The following is a 21,720-nucleotide window of genomic DNA, read 5'->3' as shown; positions in this document are numbered from 1 at the left end:
TTTCTTTCTTTCTTTTTTTTTTTAATGGCTGCACCCTCAGCATATGGAAGTTCCCAGGCTAGGGGTCGAATTAGAGCTGAAGCTACAGGCCTGTGCCACAGCCACAGCTGCACTGAATCTGAGCTGCATCTGTGACCTACCTCCCAGCTTGTGGCAATGTCTGATCCTTAACCCACTGAGTGAGACCATAGATCAAACCTGCATCCTCATGGTGATATGGGGTCCTTAACCTGCTGAGCCACAGTGGGAACTCCTAGTGCACATACTTTTAAAACTCAAATAGTATTGCAAGGCTCATTATAAAAAATAGACTTCCTCATTTCTCTTTCTGCTAAAGCACCACTTTATTTAATTTGATTTAATTAAATTTTTTTTTTTTTTGTCTTTTGTCTTTGTTGTTGTTGTTGCTATTTCTTGGGCCGCTCCTGCGGCATATGGAGGTTCCCAGGCTAGGGGTTGAATCGGAGCTGTAGCTACCGGCCTACGCCAGAGCCACAGCAACTCGGGATCCGAGCCACGTCTGCAACCTACACCACAGCTCACGGCAACGCCGGATCGTTAACCCACTGAGCAAGGGCAGGGACCGAACCCGAAACCTCATGGTTCCTAGTCAGATTCGTTAACCACTGCGCCACGACGGGAACTCCTCATTTAATTAATTTTATTTTATTTTATGGCTACACCTGTGGCATAGGAAAGTTTCCTGGGCCAGGAATTGAATATGAGCCACAGCTGCAGCAATGCCAGATCCTTTAACTGACTGCATTGGGCTGGAGTCAGATTCTTAACCTGCTATACCATGGCAGGACCTCTTAAAGCATTACTTTTCGCTTTTAGATATTTCTTTTGATATTTACCTTCATGCCTCCTTATTGCACCCTTGTTATGCTAATTCCTGAGTTTTAGGTTTGAGGATTTATCTACTGACTTCTTGCATTAAGATGAAAATTTAGCCCCCCCCTCCAGCCCCGTCCTACAGGCACGCACACCCTTTTGTTAATCCCCATCACCCAACACAGTCACAACAAAATTGTGTTTAGGTCATCAGTGCCAGCATTGGGACCAAATAGACTAAGTGTACTATGCATGCCTTTCCTCTTTAGTGCAGTTGAGGAAAATCCAGCCTCTAACTGGATATAGTTGGAAATTATTTTACCCTAAAACCTTGAGGACGTTCTATTTTTTCCAAGTTTCAAAGCTCATGTTGAGGAGTCTGAAGCCATTCTGATTCCTAATCTTCCTCTCTAGAAGCTTCTGGGATCTTCTCAGTGTCCCCAGAATTTTGACATTTTATGATGATGCGCCTTGGTGTGTTTGTTTTGTGCATTGTTTTGGACTTTCACTATCCCTTCTCAGTTTGGAAACTTAGTGTTTTTCAGTTTATAGAAGTTTTCTTGAATTATTTCTTTGATTTCCCCTCCCTCCCACATATGCTTCCTTTTTCTAACATCCGTTGTTCAGATAGGTACTGGATTTCCTAGACTGATCATCTAGTTTTCTTTTTCCACATTTCATCTTTTTTTTTTTTTTTTTTTTTTGGCTACACCTGTGACATGTGGAAGTTTCCAGTCCAGGAAACAAACTCGAGCCACAGCAGTGACCTGAGCGCCAGCATGACAGCGCTGGATCCTTAACCTGCAAGGCTACCAGGGAACTCCCGCATTTTCTGGGAATTTTCCTCAGCTTTATCTTCCAACCCTTTCAATGAGTTTTTCAATTTACCATTTTATTTTTAATGCTGGAGAGTCCTTTCTATTTATTTATTTATTTATTTTTGAGAGTGTGTGTTCTTGTTTCATAGATGAAATACCTTCTTTTACATCTCTGAGGATGGGTCGATATATAAATGTATAAATTATACATATAAAATATGCATTATACATACTTTTTCCCTCAAAATTTAATTTCCCTGCATTGTTGCTATTCCCTCCAAGTTTTCTGTTTGTTTTTGTTTTGGCTTCTCATTTTAAAGACCTTCCTCCGTGCTATGGTGATCATTCACTACCCAGAGAGGGACACCAGCAGGCTGATGGGGAGCTTTGTGTGTTGACCGAGACCTTCCCTGAAAGGGGATCAGGAGGGGGAAACTTGGTTGGTAGTGTATTTAGGTCTTTTGCTTGGTCTTGTCAGACTCCTAGGTCTTCTGCCTGGAAGTTATAAACCTGGCAGGTAGGTTATTAGAGCTAAGCGGGGGGAAGAGAATGGGGGTGGGGGCGGGTATGGTAGGGTCTCAGTGTTTAGTATGGAAACCTTCACTGACCCCCTCTTCTCAAATTTGCACTATTACCCTCAGTTGTGCTGGTGCCCTTTAATCCGGAGATTCCTCTTTCTGGTGTGTTTTAGGATCATTATTCTGCACTTTATTTTCTTTTTTCTCATAATAACTTTGGGATTTGGTGGGCTTCTTTTCTTTTTACACAAAGTTAGTTTTCCTGAACTCTTTTTTTTTTAAAATTAATTAATTAATTAATTTAAATTTTTTTTAGTCTTTTTGCCATTTCTTGGGCTGCTCCTGTGGCACATGGAGGTTCCCAGGCTAGGGGTCGAATTGGAGCTGTAGCTGCTGGCCTACACCAGAGCCACAGCAACTCGGGATCCGAGCCGGGTCTGCAACCTACACCACAGCTCATGGCAACGCTGGATCCTTAACCCACTGAGCCAGGGACCGAACCCGCAACCTCATGGTTCCTAGTCAGGTTCATTAACCACTGAGCCACGACCGGAACTCCTAGTTTTCCTGAACTCTTTAGAGGGGTAGGGAAGGACAGCATTTCTAGCTTCATAGTCCTGCAGTTCTTTCCTCTGTTGTTTTCATGAAGCGTTAAAAATCCGGCATTGTTCTGATGAGATGCCTGTGTTCTATCCCCTTCCCTCATTTTTATTTAGATCTGCCCTTCCCTTCCCTTCGCTGCCATCATCCTTGTTCTGCTCACTGTGGATTCTGTTCTGCTTAGTTTCTGCTCCTTGTAGGATTGTCCAGGGTATTTTTGAGTGTTCATAGGGCACAGATGGCTTTAGTCCATCCAGGCTGTACCATAGTCATCTTGCACTCAGTTTCTACTGCTATTCCCCGTTGGTCCCCTGCACTTCTCAGTGAATGTCACTTGACTTTTGTGGGATTCTCTTGTTTTTAGGTTGGTCAGACCCCTCATTCTTCCTTCTGCTCCTTCCCATAAGATGCTATTAGCATGCAGGACTTGAAGCTCTCAGTTTGTCCCCACTTACTTGTATCTTGTGGTTTGTGGGGATGCTTTGTCACTTTACATGATCTGGTCCGTGCATTTTTGGATTTGCTATTTTAGTTGCTTTGTCTGTGCTTAGTAGAGGCTTCAGGAAGATGCCACAGCACTGCCATCTTCCCAGAACTCCTAACACTTCTCTCTTTAGCCCCACCCTTATTGCCACTTCTGGATGTACTTAGTGACCTCAGCTTCTGAGCATTTTGGGAGTTCTGTAGTGTCTAATGCTTTTAAGGTTTTCTTGGTTCTGTAAAGTCTGTCACCATTCTCCTGCTTTATAGCTTCCAATGTTCTGTTGACAACTTCTTTCCCATTCTCTTGACTTTGTCATCTTAGTAGTGAAGGAAGAGGCGATAAATGCATATGTTCAACAGAAATTAGTATGCATTCTTTTATTTTATACGTGTGTGTGTGTGTATATATATATATATATTTTTTTTTTCTTACAGTGGCCGTATTTAACTACACTATTAAAAACTGTTTTGGAAAAATATGTTATGTTTTTGTGAGTCCCATATGATTGGAATGAAATTTGGCTTCAGTGCAGAAACTTATTTGTTACAGACTCCCATGATACTGATGTGTTAGCTATGAAACTCAGTGTAATAGTCATCTTTCTTCTCCAGATGGCTTTGAAATGGATAGAAATAAGCTACATCTGACGAAATTCTGCTGAGACATTGTATATTGTATAGCCTTTTCTATCAAAAGCTAAATTCATAGGTTTTATGACCTGCTTGAAGATCAGCTATTCTCAGCCAGGGGGAGAAATAATTTCCAGGAATATTTTTAGAATCTGAGTTAGATTATTTTTAGAAATGTTTCCTCTGCTTTTTCTGCTTTGCTCAGAATACTTTATACATTTAAAATGTTTTAATGAGTATACATTCGCATAAAAAAAGAATTCTTGGTAGGTGTTTCCAAGAATCGACTGGTTGGGTTTTTGTTTTAGTTTTTTAATGTTTTAGTTAATAAATAATTGGAGATTTGGTTTTCTCCCCCCCCAGCTTTATTGAAGTAAAATTGAGAAAATTGTATTATGTTTAAGGTGTATAATAATGGTGATTTGGTATATGTACACTTTGTGAACTAATCACCACAATCAAGTTAATTAACAAGTCTGCGCATGTTGGACAATTATTTTAATCATCTTTGTATCCCCATACCTAAAATGTAGTAGGGGTTCAGTAAATCGTTATCAGGTTGAACTAAAACTATTGCCAAAATTTGAAAAATCAGCTCTCCTGATTATAGCACCTAGAGTTGTGAAAATTGAGATCTGTTTTGGTAGTTTTTGATCTTTTACCTTGATATAAATAAAACCCAAGTTTCCCGTCGTGGCGCAGTGGTTAACGAATCCGACTAGTAACCATGAGGTTGCTGGTTCAATCCCTGGCCTCGCTCAGTGGGTTAAGGACCTGGCGTTGCTGTGAGCTGTGGTGTAGGTTGCAGACGTGGCTCAGATCCCTCATTGCAGTGGCTCTGGTGCAGGCCGGTGGCTACTGCTCCGATTAGACCCCTAGCCTGGGAACCTCCATATGCCGCAGGAGTAGCCCTAGAAAAGGCAAAAAAAAAAAAAAAAAAAAAAAAAAAAAGATGAAAATAAATAAATAAATAAATAAAGCCCAAGTAGTAGCTGTGTTCACCTGAGCCAGGGTATGAGAAATATATTGATTCTTACTGGCATAAGAAGATTCTTCAGCATTTTAAAGATTTTAATTTACATGGCTGAAAAGAATCTAGTGCGTATGTATACATTGCAAAATTATAGCTCATGGTGGAGACATATCTAAACTCAGTCTTTATGCATTTGACTAATGCTGGTGGAAGTGTAGCTGTTATATAAGGAGATTCAATTAGCACAGTACATTTAAGTCCAACAAAAAGTATCCTTGTCATATCTCCTTATCAGAAAGCATCTGCAACACAACTGCTAAGGCTAGTTTTCATTTCCCCTCAGTGATCGTCAAATTCTTTGTAATAATCTGCTCAGGAAGGCTCTCTGACTTCTTGATGTAGGGGCAGCATTAAGAACCTCAGGAATGAACGTTCAGTCAGACTCTGCTGGGAATGGCAGTGCCAGTCAACCAGGAAGAGCTGTTAATAGTAGCCACTGATCCTCAAGTCCAGAAAGTAGGAAGGAGCTAGAAAACTCCTAGTGGTAATGGTCCAGAGTGTTTAATGTTTAGTCACACTGCATGCCTTTTTTTCTGAGATGATTTGGGGAGCCAGTAAGTTTGTTTCTTTACCCTACCTCAGCATTTCTTATTTGGCTCTTAAAATACTGACATTCCTAACTAATTCTTTTTAGAATTACTCTCAAGTCTTTTTTTCTTTTTTTCTTTTTTTTTGGCCGCGCCCACAGCATGTGGACGTTCTGGGGCTAGGAATTGAACCCGCACCATAGCAGCGACCTGAGCCACACCAGTGACAATGCCAGATCCTTAACTCACTATGCCACCGGGGAACGCCTTAGAATTACTCTCACTTCCAGTTCCTCTTCCGAGGTCCCTTGCTCTGATACGGGATACCTTGTTTTTGTGTACGAGCACTCAGAGCCAGAAAAGCTGGAGATTTCCCAGCCCTCAGTGGGAGGGCGGATGCTAGATGTGGAGGATAGAGGGGTGAAGAAAGGGGGTGAGAGAGAGATGCAATTTCTTTTATGCTTTTGTCTAAGCCCAATAGGAAAAGCTTTGAAAACATTTCTGCCGTTTAACCTTCACTAGTCAAAAACTAGACCCAGGGTATTACTCACGTGCATACCTGAGATGGTGCTTGCTCTTCCTTTACTTTTTGGTTCCTAATGTTAAAAAATAGAACATTTTGTGGAAGACTGCCTCCGAAGTCTAGCTTCAGGCCCTCTGGGCTGTTTCTTCGAATGTCTTCCCAACCTCTTCCCTGCTGCTGTTCCTTCTGCATATCCTGTCTCCAGCCAGGTCAAACTAGGAACAGGTCCCTATTATTTTTCTGTTTTCCTGCTCCTCTGCTTTAACTCAAGCATTGATTCCTTTTGTTTGAAATGCCCTTCTAGTTTGTGAATCATAGTTCCAGCTCATTTCTCAAGCCTACTTTGAATACACAGTCTCCAAAAACTGCATTTTCTTCTCTTTTCTCTTGTATCTGAGGAGTTCTTCCTGCAGCTCCATGTGAAAAATGATATACTCTATCACTTTTGTCATTTTGAGGATTGCATTACGGGTTAGGTAAGATCTCTGTAGTTCTGAAACTCCATGACCTGGTTTGAAGCTGCCCTGGCCAGCTGACCTTGCCAGGCAATAAGGCCAGTAGGATTCAGTAGCTTCAGTGGAGCTAGAATCTGCACAATTGGCCTAGCTTGTTAGGTTTAGAAATCAGTGAATATGGAATTGGGATGATTTTCTTTGAAAAATTTAATCAGATGATGATCTCACTAGCATACTGTGGCTTTTTTCTATCTTCTGGTATAATTATCTTCCAAGCAACTGAAGAAAGCAAATTTTATTTAGGAGGAAAAATACTTTATTTTGCCCCTAGTTAATTAACCCCAGCTTTTCTCTTCTCTGTCTGCAAAATGGGGTACTGTATTCTAATTTGGTTCTCTTCTTTGTTTTACTGAAATGCCATGAGGATAAAAGTCTTTAAACAAGTGAGTGATACTCCCTCACGCCTCTAATGGGATATTATAATAAGGGGAAAGGGTTATAACAGACTTATTTCTTTGATATTCAGGTGTGGAATTGGCAGTCAGAGGAGACTGTCTCTCTGCAAGCCCATCAGGAAACAGTGAAAGACTTTAGACTCTTGAAAAATTCGAGACTGCTTTCCTGGTCATTTGATGGAACAGTAAAGGTAACTCGAAGCCTAAGTTTGTTTTTTACAAGTATTCTAGTATTGCATTGATTGTATTGTGACAGCCGAAAGCAGATGGCTGACTAGTAACTACGTACATTTTAAAATTTCTATTTTCCCTGCCTGTTTTCTGTTTATTGCCGTCACCTACATCTGCTGTGTGTTTATGAACATTTGCGCTAAAAGGCACTTAAAGAGGTCAGAACAACCAGTGTGCTAAGTTTTTGTTTTAGAGATGTCTTCTAGCTGATGATGCTCAGCAATAAAAATTGTTCTTAACAGTGTCAACTTCTGAGTTTTTCTTTGAAGGTATGGAATATTATAACTGGAAGAATAGAAAAGGACTTTGTCTGTCACCAGGATACAGTACTTTCTTGTGATATTTCTCCTGATGCTACCAAATTTTCTTCTACCTCTGCTGACAAAACTGCAAAGGTGGGTCAGTGGACCGAAAAGTTCATGCATAAAACTTTGGTATCGGTTGTGTATTGTGTGTCCAAGTAATGTGTAAAACCGAGTAAGTTTCTATCCACATGTCTGTCTCATATCTTGTGTGTTTTTGAAGGATGCCCATTGGCATTTAGTTTGTGTCAAGTAGATTAAGTGAATGACATTGAGGATTTTTGATTTTCTCCCTTACTGATGACTTTTTGTCTGTTAGTAATCAGAGGCAGTCTCTACTGCATATTACAGGCAATAAAAAGCATTGAAAGAGATTTGCATTTAATTGTACACCCGTAACACATTTTTATGTAGTTGATGTAAATTGATGCTTCTGAAAATCGCATTCCAGAGAAATGATGCTGCCTAGCTGGGGACACTGCATACTCTCTCCATCTTCGTTAATGGCATCATTATCTACCCATCTTTCCAAACCATAAACCTTGGAATTGCCTGGGACTCTGTCCTGTCTTTCGTGCTCCATTGATTAATCTTCAGTGTCCCTTGGATCCTTGTTCTCCTCCTTGTCCCACCCTTAAGACCAGGCTCTCTTCCTTCATTGATGCACCGGCCGCTGGTCTGTTTCTCCTCCAGTTCATCTTCCCTACCGCTGCCTGAGTCGTCTGTCAAAACTCCTCTGTGACCCGACGGTTTATAAGTCCAACCCCCTGGCCCATCACCATCTCTTTCTGCTACCTGGTGCCCTCTGTGCCCCAGTACTTCTGCTTCCGTCTTTTTGTGCATACTGTTAACTTGGACTTGGCCCAGCCTTCTGTCCTTTTTTTCACCTCGAAGCATTATGACTCATTCTTCTAGACCTAGATTTGAGGTCAGACCTTCAGGGAACCCTTTCCTGGTCCGTAGGCAGGATTAGCTGCTCTGCCGTCAGCGTTCCTGTTACATATCACTCAGGTTTATCAGAGCATTTACTTCAGGCCACTATTCACTTAGCCATTCACGAGCCCTGTATTCCTGGTTAAACTAGAAACTTTTCAAGGGCAAGGACTGTATCCAGTTCTCTTTTTTTTTTGTTGTTGTTGTTGTTATTGTTGCTATTTCTTGGGCCGCTCCTGCGGCATATGGAGGTTCCCAGGCTAGGGGTTGAATCGGAGCTGTAGCCACCGGCCTACGCCAGAGCCACAGCAACGCGGGATCCGAGCCGAGTCTGCAACCTACACCACAGCTCACGGCAACGCCGCATCGTTAACGCACTGAGCAAGGGCAGGGACCGAACCCGCAACCTCATGGTTCCTAGTCGGATTCGCCCACCACTGCGCCACGATGGGAACTCCTCCAGTTCTCTTTGTACTTACTACCAGTTCTTTTTTCATGGTGCCTGGAACACGTTTTCCGTATATGTTTGTTCATGGTGATGACAGGACTACAAAGGAGAAGAAAGGAAGGAAAAGAAGAGCCTTTGGCTGTGAGGAGAGGAGGATGGCTTCGCGATTAACCGTTGAAGAACTCTTACCCTGTGCAAGGCCCGGTGCTGGGGATTTCGTTCTCTGTTGTCTCATGTAATTTTCCCACAGCAGGTGCTATTGTCCCCATCATAGAGATGCAGAAACTGAAGCCAGACAAGTTTATGTGGGTTGTCCTAGGCAACAAGGAACTAGAAAATAGTGGAGCCAGGACTCACATGCAAGTCTGCTTCACTCCACAGACAGCTTTGTTGTTCTCCCTTCTGATTCTAAAGTTAAGGAAGCTGTGACATTGATCCTTGAACTGAGGTGAACTTGAGTAATTAAAGGGAAACTCAGAAAAAGGAACCAGGTTGCTAGTTGGAATTTGGGCCTCTCATGAAAATTTATGAACTGTTGAATGTTAGAACTTCATGTGATTAAATTTGTGGCTAACTAGCACTTGAGGCAGGGTTTGTTGATGCTTATTTTGAGTTTATTTACTTCCCCTAAACAATCTGAATTGCCTTCCAGATTTGGAGTTTTGACCTCCTTTCCCCTCTTCATGAATTGAGAGGCCACAAAGGCTGCGTGCGCTGCTCTGCCTTCTCCGTGGACAGTACCCTGTTGGCGACTGGAGATGACAACGGAGAAATCAGGGTAGGGTGTTTGTGACACGAAAGCCCTGGTTTGCTTGTAGCCTTGGCCAGCCCTCTGCACCACACTGGGGGCCTTTGTGGATGCGACAGGGAAACATAGGCCCCGGTGTTATTGTGGGACGAAGCGTTCTTTGTTCTGTTTCTTGTGCACGTTGTGTTCACAGCTGCATTCCACTGCGGAGGAGAATTCATTGTAGAGTTAGAGTGAAGCATTTCCTGTGTATGAGCGGAGGCAGATGCCCTAGTTATTTGCAGTTGGTTCTCTGCTGTTAGCTTGAGGGGGATTCATCTTGATTCTCAGACCTGAACCAAAGATTGTTTTTAGTGGCAGAATCTGAGGAAAATAATTTTTGTAAATTGTTATCTCGATTGTAAATGAATTGCACATTCTCCTATTGTCTTTCTTTTTTTTTTTTTTTTTCCTTTCGGGGCTGCACCTGCAGCATATGGAGGTTCCCAGGCTAGGGGTCTAATCGGAGCTGTTGCTGCTGTTCTACACCATAACCACAGCAACACCAGATCCGAGCCGTGTCTGCGACCTACACCACAGCTCACGGCAACACTGGATCCTTAACCCACTGAGCCGGGACCAGGGATCAAACCCACATCCTCATGAATACTAGTCGGGTTCGTTACTGCTGAGTCACAATGGGAACTCCAGATTCTCCTGTTTTTTTTTGCACGGAAAGAAAAGGTCTCTTTAGCAGTATATCCACTAGATAGCATTTACAGTGTGGCCTGTCGTAGTCCTCATGGGACTGCCTTCCTCTGGCTGCGTTAGAAGGATTGGGCAGTTGATGGAAATAGTTTGGGCACTGAGGGTGACTGCTTTGGTAATAAGTGTAGTTGAGGCGAGTCTTGTTTTTTGTTTGCTTTTTACAAAGGAAATTAAAATTAGGAATAGGTATACAGTGCAGAAGAATGAGGGAGTATGATGTTTGGAGGCATCCAGCCATCATCAGGTAGGCTTTCTAGGAAAATTAAGATCCCCTTGCTTGAGGCCTAAGTGATCAGCCTTCTCTATACCATTCTCATAAATACCATGCCAGCTGAAGGGGCGGGGCTGCTTTGGGAATATTTGTTTTGCTCCGAGTTTTCATCTCTGGAAGAAAGGGCCCATTTACTGGTTGTGAAGCAGTGTATCATTTTCCAGAAATGCCAAAAAGAAAAAATTGTCTCTTTGTAAATGAATGTTGCTTTAAAAATTTTCTCTAGTGCATTGAAAAAATTTTGTTTTTCTACCTGATTTTTGAAAATGTAGGAAAGATGTTAATTTTTAAATATATATATTATATATCTAGCTGTCTTTCTGAATTCTTTCTAATCAGTTTTTCCATTTGATTTTCTTGGATTTCCTGGGGAGACATTTACAAATGATAATTTTGATTATTTTGCTCTTTATGCCTGTTTTTCTTATTTTGGTGTAAATTTCTTGGAAAAATTAGAGTACTGCTTAGATATTAAGTATCACTGGAAATAAATGTAATACTATAGTATCTGTAAATAATTGGTTTTTTTTTTTTGGTCTTTTTAGAGCCGTACCCATGGCAAATGGAGGTTCCCACGTTAGGGGTTGAATCAGAACTGTAGCCGCTGGCCTGTGCCATAGCCACAGCACTGTCAGATCTGAGCCATGTATGCAACCTACACTACAGCTCACGGCAACGCTGGATCCTTAACCCACTGAGCGAGGCCAGGGATTGAACCTTCATCCTCATGGATGCTAGTCAGATTCGTTTCTGCTGAGCCATGACAGGAACTCCAGTAATTGGGTTTTTTATGAGTCTAGTAAAATAATTTTAGTGTATGTAGGTGTGCTTGTTTATTTTACACATACATACATAAACTATATGCATTATATATCTGTTTATTTGTGAAACTTTACAGGGGTTCCCTGGTGGCCTATCAGGTTAAGGATCCAGTGTTGTTACTGCCGTGGCACGGGTTTGATCTCTGGCCCTGGAATTTCCACATGCTGTGGGTGTAACCAAAGAAACCAAAAAACCAAAACAAACTTTACAGGGACTTGTTGTTTAAAATATGTAAAATACATATACTTGGGAGTTGCTGTTGTGGCTCAGTAAGTTAAGAACCATGGCGTTGTCTCTGAGGATGCGGATTCGATCCCTGGCTTCACTCAGTGGGTTGAGGATCCAGCATTGCCATAGCTGTGGTGTAGACCTCATCTGTGGCTCCGATTTGACCCCTAAACTGGGAACTTCCATATACTCCAGGTGTGAAGAAAAAATTAAAATACGTATGCTTTAGGTGTCTGAATAGCATCTGTCAGTATTCTTAGTGGTAGATCCTAAACTAGAATTTTTTGGGTTTTTTGATGTAGTTTATTTGTTAGACTTTTTTTTTTTTAATTTATTCCTTGCTTCTCTCAACATTCTCCTTTTATTAAATGAAAGAATCACAGCATTCTAATCAGTCACTCTAAGTGGAGTATAGTTAATGATAAATACTGTAATGCATTTTAATTATATTAGTATTATAAAAATTAGGTGGAAGGGAATGTAATCTAAAAAAAAATTCTTAAGGTATAACTCAATTTTAATTAGATTTTTATTTATTTATTTATTTATTTTTGGCTTTTTACCTTTTTCTGGGGCCGCTCCAGCGGCATATGGAGGTTCCCAGGCCCGGGGTCGAATCGGAGCTACAGCTGCTGGCCTGTGCCACAGCCACAGCAACTCAGGATCTGAGCCGCGTCTGCAACCTACACCACAGCTCACGGCAATGCCGGATCTTTAACCCACTGAGCAAGGCCAGGGATGGAACCCGCAACCTCATGGTTCCTAGTCGGATTCGTTAACAACTGAGCCACGACGGGAACTCCTAATTAGATTTTTCAAGAAAGATTTCCAAATCTGTTGTAGCTGAGATCGATATAGAAGACTTCTGAGGAACCCTGTTAATGAACTGTGTGTCCTGTTTATGCAGATATGGAATGTCTCAAACGGTGAGCTTCTTCATTCGTGTGCTCCAGTCTTAGTAGAAGGAGGAGCTGCTACCCACGGAGGCTGGGTGACCGACCTTCGCTTTTCTCCAGATGGCAAAATGCTTGTTTCTGCTGGAGGGTATCTTAAGGTAAGGGTTTCTCCGAGACTGAAAGAAAAGACCAGCCTGTATCCTGCTTTCCAAGCTGTTTTCACTTCTTGTTTTTCAGTTGGGCCTCATAAGAGCCATCAGAGAGGAAGGGCAGTTACTGCTGCCCCGTATCGAGTGATGAGTCTGAAATCTGCAAGCCCGCTTTCCCCAGAGTTCTCGGGAGTTTTGTTGACAGTGTTAGGGACGTTCTCTGTCATGCTGCCTCATACAGACTCTTAGGCGATCAGACTGACTAGAAAGTGAGGTGTTACAGAGTTCCTATTGTGGCTCGGTGGAAATGAATCTGACTGGTAACCATGGGGATGCAGGTTCGAGCCCTGGCCTCGCTCACTGGGTTAAAGACCCAGTGGTGCTGTGAGCAGACATGGCTCAGATCTGGTGTTGCTGTGACTGTGGCATAGGCCAGTGGCTATGGCTCTGATTTGACCCATAGCCTAGGAACCTCAATATGCAGCCGGTATGGCCCTAAAAAGACACACATAAAAAAGAGGCATTTAGTTTGATTTCCTACTTCACTAATTGTTAACGGTGTTGGTTGAAAGTCTTTAAAAAATTTTTTTGTGAAATTTCCTTTCTTAAGCAGTAGTGGCCATAGTAGCAGTAGTGATGGCAGTGGTGGCCATAGCAATAATGAAACAGCAGCAGCAGCCTCTTGCAAAATGGGTTTACAAAATGCCGTACTTACATCATCTTATTAGCCAGCTTTGTGAAGCATAAATTTTATCATCCTTGGCTTGTGGATGAGGAAACTGATGTTCACAGAGGTGGTGAATTTCCTAAAATTACTTCGTAAGTTGCCTCATACAAACTTAAGGTTGAATACTGAGGCCAGGGTTGAGTGTGTCGTCGTGCCTCAGTGTTGTTTTTTGGTGCTTGCATCTTTTTATCTGTCCATTCCCTCAGTATATATTAAGTGCCCACTGTATGCTGGGACTGCCCTGTGGCACAGTGTTTAAAGCTTGGTTCTTGTCCAGGTGGTTGGTTGACAGTCTTTGGGGGAAGCAGTAAATAACAAGAGTCTCTAAGTCTAGGAGGGGTTCTGGGACGCGTTTGCCTAAGGATCGTGGCGGCGCAAAGGAGAGGAGTGGGCAGCTCTACCTTTGGGAGCTTGCAGAGGCTTCCTGTGGAGGGGATGCTTGAGTGGAGTCTTTTGAATAGTGGTTTACTTGTAAGAGGGTTCAAGGGTGATACTGTGTATTATACTGGCCACTTAGAACAGATCCCTAATGAACTAAATCTTACAAGACCATTTTTTTTCTGACTGAATACTTTTCATGTGTAGGAGGTGATTCTGATTAGTCGTCTAACACAATATAGATGTTCAGAAATATTTGAATGAGTGAGGTTTTGTTTATATGGGACCCTCATAAAATGCAGTTTCACTTAATGTAAAAATCTAGCCATGGAGTTGCTGTTGTGGAGCAGCAGAAATGAATCCACCTAGGAACCATGAGGTTGCGGGTTCGATCCCTGGCCTCGCTCAATGGGCTGAGGATCTGGTGTTACTATGAGCCGTGGTGTAGGTTGCACATGCAACTCGGATCTGGCATTGCTGTGGCTGTGGTGTAGGCCAGCAGCTGTAGCTCCAGTTAGACCCCTAGCCTGGGAACCTCTGTATGCTGCGAGTGTGGCCCTGAAAAGAAAAATAAATAAATAAATACATATCTAGCTTATAAAAAAGGATAAATCAGAGGACAATTTTTAACTCTACAAGAGGATGTATGTTATGATCCCTTTGCAAGTTTGCATTGAAAATACAGTGCTATTTGCAAGATGTTGCATTAGCCTGTACCTTTTAGGGCACACCTTTATTTAGATATTAGAGGATTGTAGAGACTTTCCCCACTTGTCCTCCTTCAGTGGAGAGACAAACTGTACTCTGCTTGCTCTGAGGATGATGCTTAGAGGAGCAGCATTGCTGTCTCTGTGTTGGAAGCTGGGAGTCTTCAGCCATATTAATTTCTGGAGAACTTAATCGCTCAGCTTTGACTCTGAGCTGCTTACGACCATGTCTTTTGACGCGCTGGGCCCCGTGGAAAGCTATCACATAATCATGAGTCTGGCTTATAAGAGATGATAGAGATCAGTGACCAGAGTTCCTGGAGAACCTTGAAATAAACAGCAGAATCAATGCCTGTGCTGGAGAGGTTATGTCTTCACGGCGAAAGAACCTGTAGCCTAAATATTCTGTATATTTAAGTGACAATCAGGCTGTTCTTTCTGGTTGACTTGCCAGCATGGTTAAACTGATGATGATATAGCCCAGCTTGCATCTACCCAGCATGTTAATGAGACTCTCCAAAAGCACAGAGCAAATTAAAAGTAAAAAGGAACAGCTGCTGTAGTGTCCAAGAAAACAGGCCTTTTGAGTCTGTTCACTTCATAATCCAAGCTGTATAAATCGAATGTCAGTAAAGTAGGTATACAGTAGCTAAAAAGCGCTTAACTTTTAAAATTATCCCCCCTTACAAGTTAAAAATACTGTAATTTATTTGTGTTACGGCCCAGAGTACATACTGTTAGAGTGACAAGAAATCCATACTAATTCATACTAATGAGGAGAAAGGCTGATTTGAAATGTGGAATACCTGTGATAAATGCAGGCTTGCCGTTCCGTAGAGGTGAGCGTAAAGGTCGGGAGAGTGAGCCTTGGGGCAGACTCCCTGGATTCAGAGCCTGCCTCTGCCGCTCAAAGGGTTGGGAGGGTTAAAGGAGTTAATGCATGTAAAATACTTACACATAGTGGCTCATAGTGTATCCTGAGTAAATGTTAGCTATTTCTCCCCATTGAAAAAAATGAATTATAGTTGATTTACAACGTTTTAATTGTACAGCAATGCTTCAGTTACATATATGCATATATATACACACATGTATATGTATATACTTTCAGATTCTTTTCCATTATAGGTTATTACAAGATATTGAGTATAGTTCCCTGTGCTATACAGTAGGCCCTTGTGGTTCGTCTATATATATATATATATATATATATATATTTTTTTTTTTTGGCCATACCTGTGGCATGTGGAAGTTCCTGGGTTAGGGATCGAACCTGCGCCACAGTTGTGACTTGTGCCACAGCTGTGGCAATGCCAGATCCTTAATCTGTTGCCCCACAAGGGAACTTCCTATTTTATGTATGGTGGTTTGTATCTGTTAATCCCAAATTTCCAATTTATCTCTCCATCCAGCTGCTATTTTTTTAAAAAAATATTTCTTAGGGCGGATTTAGTTTCAAAGCAAAATTGAGCAGAAAGTGTAGAGTTCCCTTAACCCCCCGCTGCCCCTCCCCACAAGCCTCCCCTACTATCAGTCGCCCACCAGAGGGTACATTTGTAGCTGATGAATGTTCACTGACACATCATTATCACTCAAAGTCCAGTTTACATTAGGGTGCATTTTTAGTGTTGCTCATTCTGTGAATTTTTGACGATTGTGTAACTACACATATCTACCATGGTAGTATCAAACAATAGTTTCACTTTCCTAAAAGTCCCCTGAGTAAGTCCTATTTTAGTATCGTTGTCTTTAGTCCATACTGAGATTAGTGGCTGGGATAGTGTTTCCAGGTAGAGGGTCTGTTGTAATGGAGGGAAGGTAGTGGGTGCACTAGGTTGGGAAGCCAGGTAACTGTTCACCTGTGCCACCCGCTAGCAGTGGCCTCTACAGTGACAAGGCCTTGCTTCTTTCTCAACCCTGACTTCCTTCTTTCTTTCTTTTTTTTAAATTTTTAATTAATTAATTTGTTTATTTTTGTCTTTTTGCCATTTTCTTGGGCTGCTCTCGAGGCATATGGGGGTTCCCAGGCTAGGGGTCTAATCGGAGCTGTAGCCTCCAGCCTTCGCCAGAGCCGCAGCAACGCCAGATCTGAGCTGCGTCTGTGACCTACACCACAGCTCATGGCAATGCCGGATCCTTAACCCACTGAGTGAGGCCAGGGATGGAAACCTCAACCTCATGGTTCCTAGTCGGATTCGTTAACCCACTGCGCCACGACGGGAACTCCTTTTCTTTTTTTCTTTTTTTAATTTTTTCATTGACTTCCTTATTTCTAAAGTGAGGCATTGGACTAGGTGATGTCTAAAGGCCTTGTTACTACCTCTTGGACTTGGTTCTAGTGACTGAAAACTAATGAGTCTTCTCTCAAGTAGGTTGAGTGTATCTTCTGTAGTTTTGATGACCCTGCTGTTTTAGCAAGCAAAATTGTCAGTTCTGGGAAATAGCATGTTAGTATATGCTGCTGCATTGAGGTTTGCTCAAGTCCCCAAGACATACTTTTACCAGGTACTGTTACTGATGGTGAACAGGAAGGGTTGATCCAGTCACAGGTGCAAGGCAGGATGCTAGGCATTGCCACGGTTACAGACGTGATCACTGATGGCATTCGTAATAATCAGACTCTTGATGTACCTGAGGCCTTCTCAGAAGCTGTTTGTGTACGTTGTCTCTTTTGCCCTCATCTTAGCTGTAAGATGGATGATCTCCATTTGGTAAAAGAATGTAAATATTGTTATAATCTTAGTAAATTCAACAACTGGGAGGAAAAAGGAAGGACTTGGCCAGAGAACACCTTTGAGGTGTTCAGTATTCATTTAGCAAATGAATGTATGGACTTGTAAATAAACTTGTGGGCTCTTGAATCACTCCTGATGAAAGAGAAGGGTCCGTAGAGAGAACATTCTGTCCTGCAGCCTACACTATGAGTAGCGTTGGTGTCTGCCAGGATTCCTGCCCATGTCTGCAAAGAGGCATTTCTAGAGACGAGGGGGTCATTCTCCCCATTCTACTGAGAAGGACGTGCAGATGGGAGAGTTCAGTCCAGCCATCACCACAATGTGCTTTGTGTAGTCTTGTGCCTGCAGCTCTGAGTAGGCTGCATGTTTCTCCAGCACACCTTAGTGGGGTTAGGGGTGGGGTAGGTAGCTGGGAGGTCGTCACCAGGGTTAGTCAGGATAAGGCTGACCAGGTTGGTAATACCATATTTAGCATTTATGGTAATGCGAAAGTTTGCTTAAGTTTGGGGGTGGGGAGGTGATGGGTGAAGGATCCGGGTGGCACTGTAGATTGCCTTACAGTGTAATTACCAACCTAATGAGAATTTTATGTTTTTCTGAACAGTGGTGGAATGTTGACTCTGGGAAATCCATACAGACGTTCTACACAAATGGAACCAATCTTAAGAAAATACATGTGTCCCCTGACTTCAAAACATATGTGACTGTGGATAATCTTGGTATTCTGTATGTTTTAAAGATTTTAGAGTAAAATAGTTGAGCAGTGATGCAAGTTGAACTCTTAATTTTGAATTGGAAAAAATCGTAATGAAACTCTGTATTTCAACTTTTTTTATAAAGCTGTGAATTGTTTTGCAGTATTGCATTCATTACAAAAGTATTTGTGGTTGGATGAATAATATTAATGTAGCTTTTCCCAAATGAACACACTTTTAATCTTGTTTTTCATAATCATCATCATTATTTTTAACAGTTTGTCCTGAAGATGCAAATGGAAATGTAAATATGTACCTCGTTATACTGTTGGTAAAATTCTCCCTTGATGCACTCAAATTGGTTGACATAATTAATAAGAATAATTTGAAGGAAATGTGTATTTTAATATTATCATTATGCAGGCTGTGCTACAGGGTAGTAGTGGCTTGGCTTTATGAACCACACTTATCCCAAGAGGGTATAGTTCCCCCAAATATCATCTCAGACCTTATTTGTACCCCTGTAATTTGCTTGAAAAATATTGTGTCTGTGTACACAATGTAAAAAATGTCCTTTAATGTACTTGATAAGTGAGTCTTAGATTCCAAAAGATCTTTCTGTGAGTCAAAATTTATGCACGTTGGAGAGAGTAGATTTTGTTGGTCTACCCTTTCTCATCCACTGATGGCAGCCCGGGCTGGACCTGGACTCAAGCTGTCAGTCTTTAAGTTGGTCCGTGTCCTGCTCTCTGCTTTTTTATATACCAGACTTGGTATACTTGACTGACCTTGACCTTTCTTAATCCTCACTTCAGTACTTGCTCCACAGCTAACTGTTAGTAAATCAGAGTAATCAGGGAAGAGCCAATTTTAATCATAAGTTGAAACAACAGAATTTTTCTAAGATAGGGAAAATAGTAAAAAATAATTTTTGTCTAATTCCATTTACTTGTAGATGAATAGCATTGCTAATGCTGTTAGTGAATTTCAAGAGAATTCTATTTGGTTTTCTGAGCAATGCTGGAAGAGTCATGTGACTCTGGAAGATGTCACCTTTAACCTTCCAGCCTGTCGCTTTCTATCCCCTTCTCTCCCTCCGCATTTCCTTCCTTTCCCTCCCTCCTTCATTCTAAGCTTCATCAGGAAAAATAATTTTTGATAAGGAAGAGGCGTATCAATATCAGTAACTAGCTTTTTTTACCTCCTGGTCAGGTACTTACATTGCAGCTTAACTCTAAACATTTCCCCTGAAGTATACTGTTAAGGGAAATGTGATAAATATAAAATTAATAAAATTATTTATGTAAAAGACAACCAAAATTCAGAAGTTTTTGCTGCTGCAAGAGCGAAGTCAGATTAGTGTTACTAGTAGGTAAGCATTGAGCTAGTTTCTGTTGTTGATACATGTGAGGTGGGTACGGGGAATAGACCACTCCAGATGTGCTTTCAGATGTTCCTCTTTAGTATTTGAGGGAACCTTAAGAGTGAATAAAGTCTTTCACATTGTTAAGGAGGCTTGTTTTTTGTTTTGTCGCATAGTGGGTTGAGGAGCTCATTTATAGGTTCACTGTGACTTAAGCAAATGTGATGTAAAAAATCTTACTTTTATAAAAGAATTTCTATAAATAGTATGTTCTACTTAGAGTACTCAAATCATAATTTGATTGGTTTACAATGTTTAGGAACTCATAGCTCAGAGTATAAAGTATTAACTTTTAGAATTAAATGTCACTTGACTGTAAAAGTATGACAACAAACATCAGCTTTTAAAAAGCCTTGATTGGCCCTTTTATCTTACCAATAAATTAAAAAGAAAAAATGAGAAGAGAGACTGGGTAACATGAGGAAAGAAGAGAAGCCTTTCATGGCAGTGTAAGTGGCCAGTCAAGGGGGACGGTTTTGTTTTGTTCTTTGGGGTGAGTGTTTTTCAAGGCTTTCCCCCTGCTTTATTTTTTAATTTTTTTTTTGTATTGAACATACACTGCATTTTGTGTGTATAAAGGTTTTTTTGTTTTTTGTATTGGATATGTGTTATGATGTTTTGGAAACAGTTTTGTATTTATGATACAGCTTACATTTTTTTTTTTTTTGCCTTGGTATACACTTAAATACATGAATTAAAAAATTTTATAAAAATAAAATTCCTAAAATATTTTTGAAAATCGTTTTCAGATTATTTCAGACTCGTTGCTTGTCCTTTGTTGATCAGGAAACAAATGTGAAAGATTCTTCAAATTTAAGCCATCAACTCTCTGTCCATGCTTTTATCAGCTATGTGTAATTCAGTTCTATCAAAATTTTCTCTTTCTTCAGTTTGCTGCCTGGTGTGGCTGGCATGGAGAAGATCCTGTAAAGAAGAGAATTTATTAATTCTTGCATTTGGTGCATGTCTTTTGGGATCTACCCCGTGCCTGGCATTTTTGTAGGTATGGGGGATATAGCAATGAGCAAAACAAAGTCCTTGCCCCTCCTGTGGTTGGGGGCTAGGGTGAGGCAGACAGGTCAGTCATGTCTACAGTGATTCGTTGGTGTATAAGTGGGGAGGAGCTGGGTTGCAGTTCTGCAGGGAGTTGCTCATCCAGAAGATGACACTTGAGTTCAGACCTGAAAGGTGAGGTCTCCCAGGCCAGTGCGAGGACACCTACCCTGAGATGAGATGTGGTGCCAGTCTGTGAGCAGTGGAGATGGGACGTAAACTTTAACTTGATCACTTTGGCAGTGGGAACAAATTGAGAATCAGCTGAAAGGAGGACGAGCAAGGAGGGAAATGGGGAGACCACTGAGAAGTTTTTACATTAGTCTGAGCAAAATGAGGGCGGCCAGACTCGGGTGGCAGCAGAAGAGATTGTGACAAGCCGGATTCTCGATCTGCTGTGAAGGTAAGAGTTAATAGGAGTTGCTAATGGGTTGGATGAAAGTTATGGGAGGGACAAGAACGATATAAAGGTTTTGGCCCCTGGCTTGAGCAACTGGAAGAGTAGAGCTGTTAAGACGAGAAGACTGAAAGGAGCAGGCCTTCAGACATGGTAAGTTTGAGGTGAGTGTTAGGCAGCCAAGTGGGGGTGTTGGGTAAAAGGGTCTGGAGTTCATGGGCGAGATGTGTGATGGAGATGAAAATATGAGCGTCATCCATGAACCAATAGTATTGATCGATTGCTTTTTAGGGCCGCACATGCGGCATATAGAGGTTCCCAGGCTAGGGGCTTGAATCGGAGGTACAGCTGCTGGCCTACACCACAGCCACAGCGACAGGGGATCCAAGCTGCATCTGCGACCTACACCACAGCTCATGACGACACTGGATCCCTGACCCACTGAGTGAGGCCAGGGATCGAACCCACATCCTCATGGGTACTAGTCAGATTCGTTTCTGCTGAGCTATGACGGGAACTCTGAATGGATAGTATTTAAAGCCACAGCTCCAGATGAGATCAGCAACAAAATGGTTGTAGATAGACAGGACAGGAGGCCACAGACGGAGTCATGGGCAGTCTGGAGTTTGGTGAGCTGAAGGACCAGCAGACTAACAATTGCAACTTGGTGTGGTAAGTGCAGTGGGCGTGGGGTCCTAAATGCAGTATGTTCTTGGGCAAAACTCCTTTGTTGGTTTGTTCCTTTTGCTACCTGTCTGTCCTCTACTGTGTGCCTCACACTGTTTTAAGCAGTAGCCACGCCAGTAAATAAACACATTTTAGTTGCTGGGGGAAACTGGGGACAATAGATAATAAGAAAACAAGAAAATATCAGCAGTGGTCTTTTTTTTTTTTTTTTTTTTTTCTGTGCCTGAGGCACGTGAAAGTTCCCAGGCCAAGGACTGAACCGGAGCC

The 21,720-nt window shown here is 41.8% G+C and overlaps 1 protein-coding gene across 7 annotated transcripts in view; it reads left to right on the top strand.

The window, feature by feature from the left end:
- APAF1 (apoptotic peptidase activating factor 1) overlaps positions 1–20,055 on the top strand; it is a 92,237-nt gene extending 72,182 nt beyond the window's left edge. For all 7 annotated transcript variants that reach the window (XM_084957481.1, XM_021093024.2, XM_084957478.1 and 4 more), the window contains 5 exons: positions 6,948–7,067; positions 7,377–7,502; positions 9,443–9,568; positions 12,514–12,660; positions 17,803–20,055. In XM_084957481.1, coding sequence (XP_084813607.1) covers positions 6,948–7,067; positions 7,377–7,502; positions 9,443–9,568; positions 12,514–12,660; positions 17,803–17,949 — 666 coding nt within the window. In that variant the 3' untranslated portion in view covers positions 17,950–20,055. The remainder of the gene's footprint in view (positions 1–6,947; positions 7,068–7,376; positions 7,503–9,442; positions 9,569–12,513; positions 12,661–17,802) is intronic.
- Positions 20,056–21,720: the final 1,665 nt, after the last annotated feature.

This window comes from Sus scrofa, chromosome 5, assembly GCF_054392235.1.
Source record: "Sus scrofa isolate SSC_HxYL_T2T_F1_AM1 chromosome 5, Sscrofa_HxYL_maternal_Yorkshire_Landrace_v2.0, whole genome shotgun sequence".
In the NCBI taxonomy this organism is placed as follows: domain Eukaryota; kingdom Metazoa; phylum Chordata; class Mammalia; order Artiodactyla; family Suidae; genus Sus; species Sus scrofa.
The sequence above is the reverse complement of the archived record's forward strand: the minus strand, read 5'-3'. Positions and strand labels throughout refer to the sequence as shown.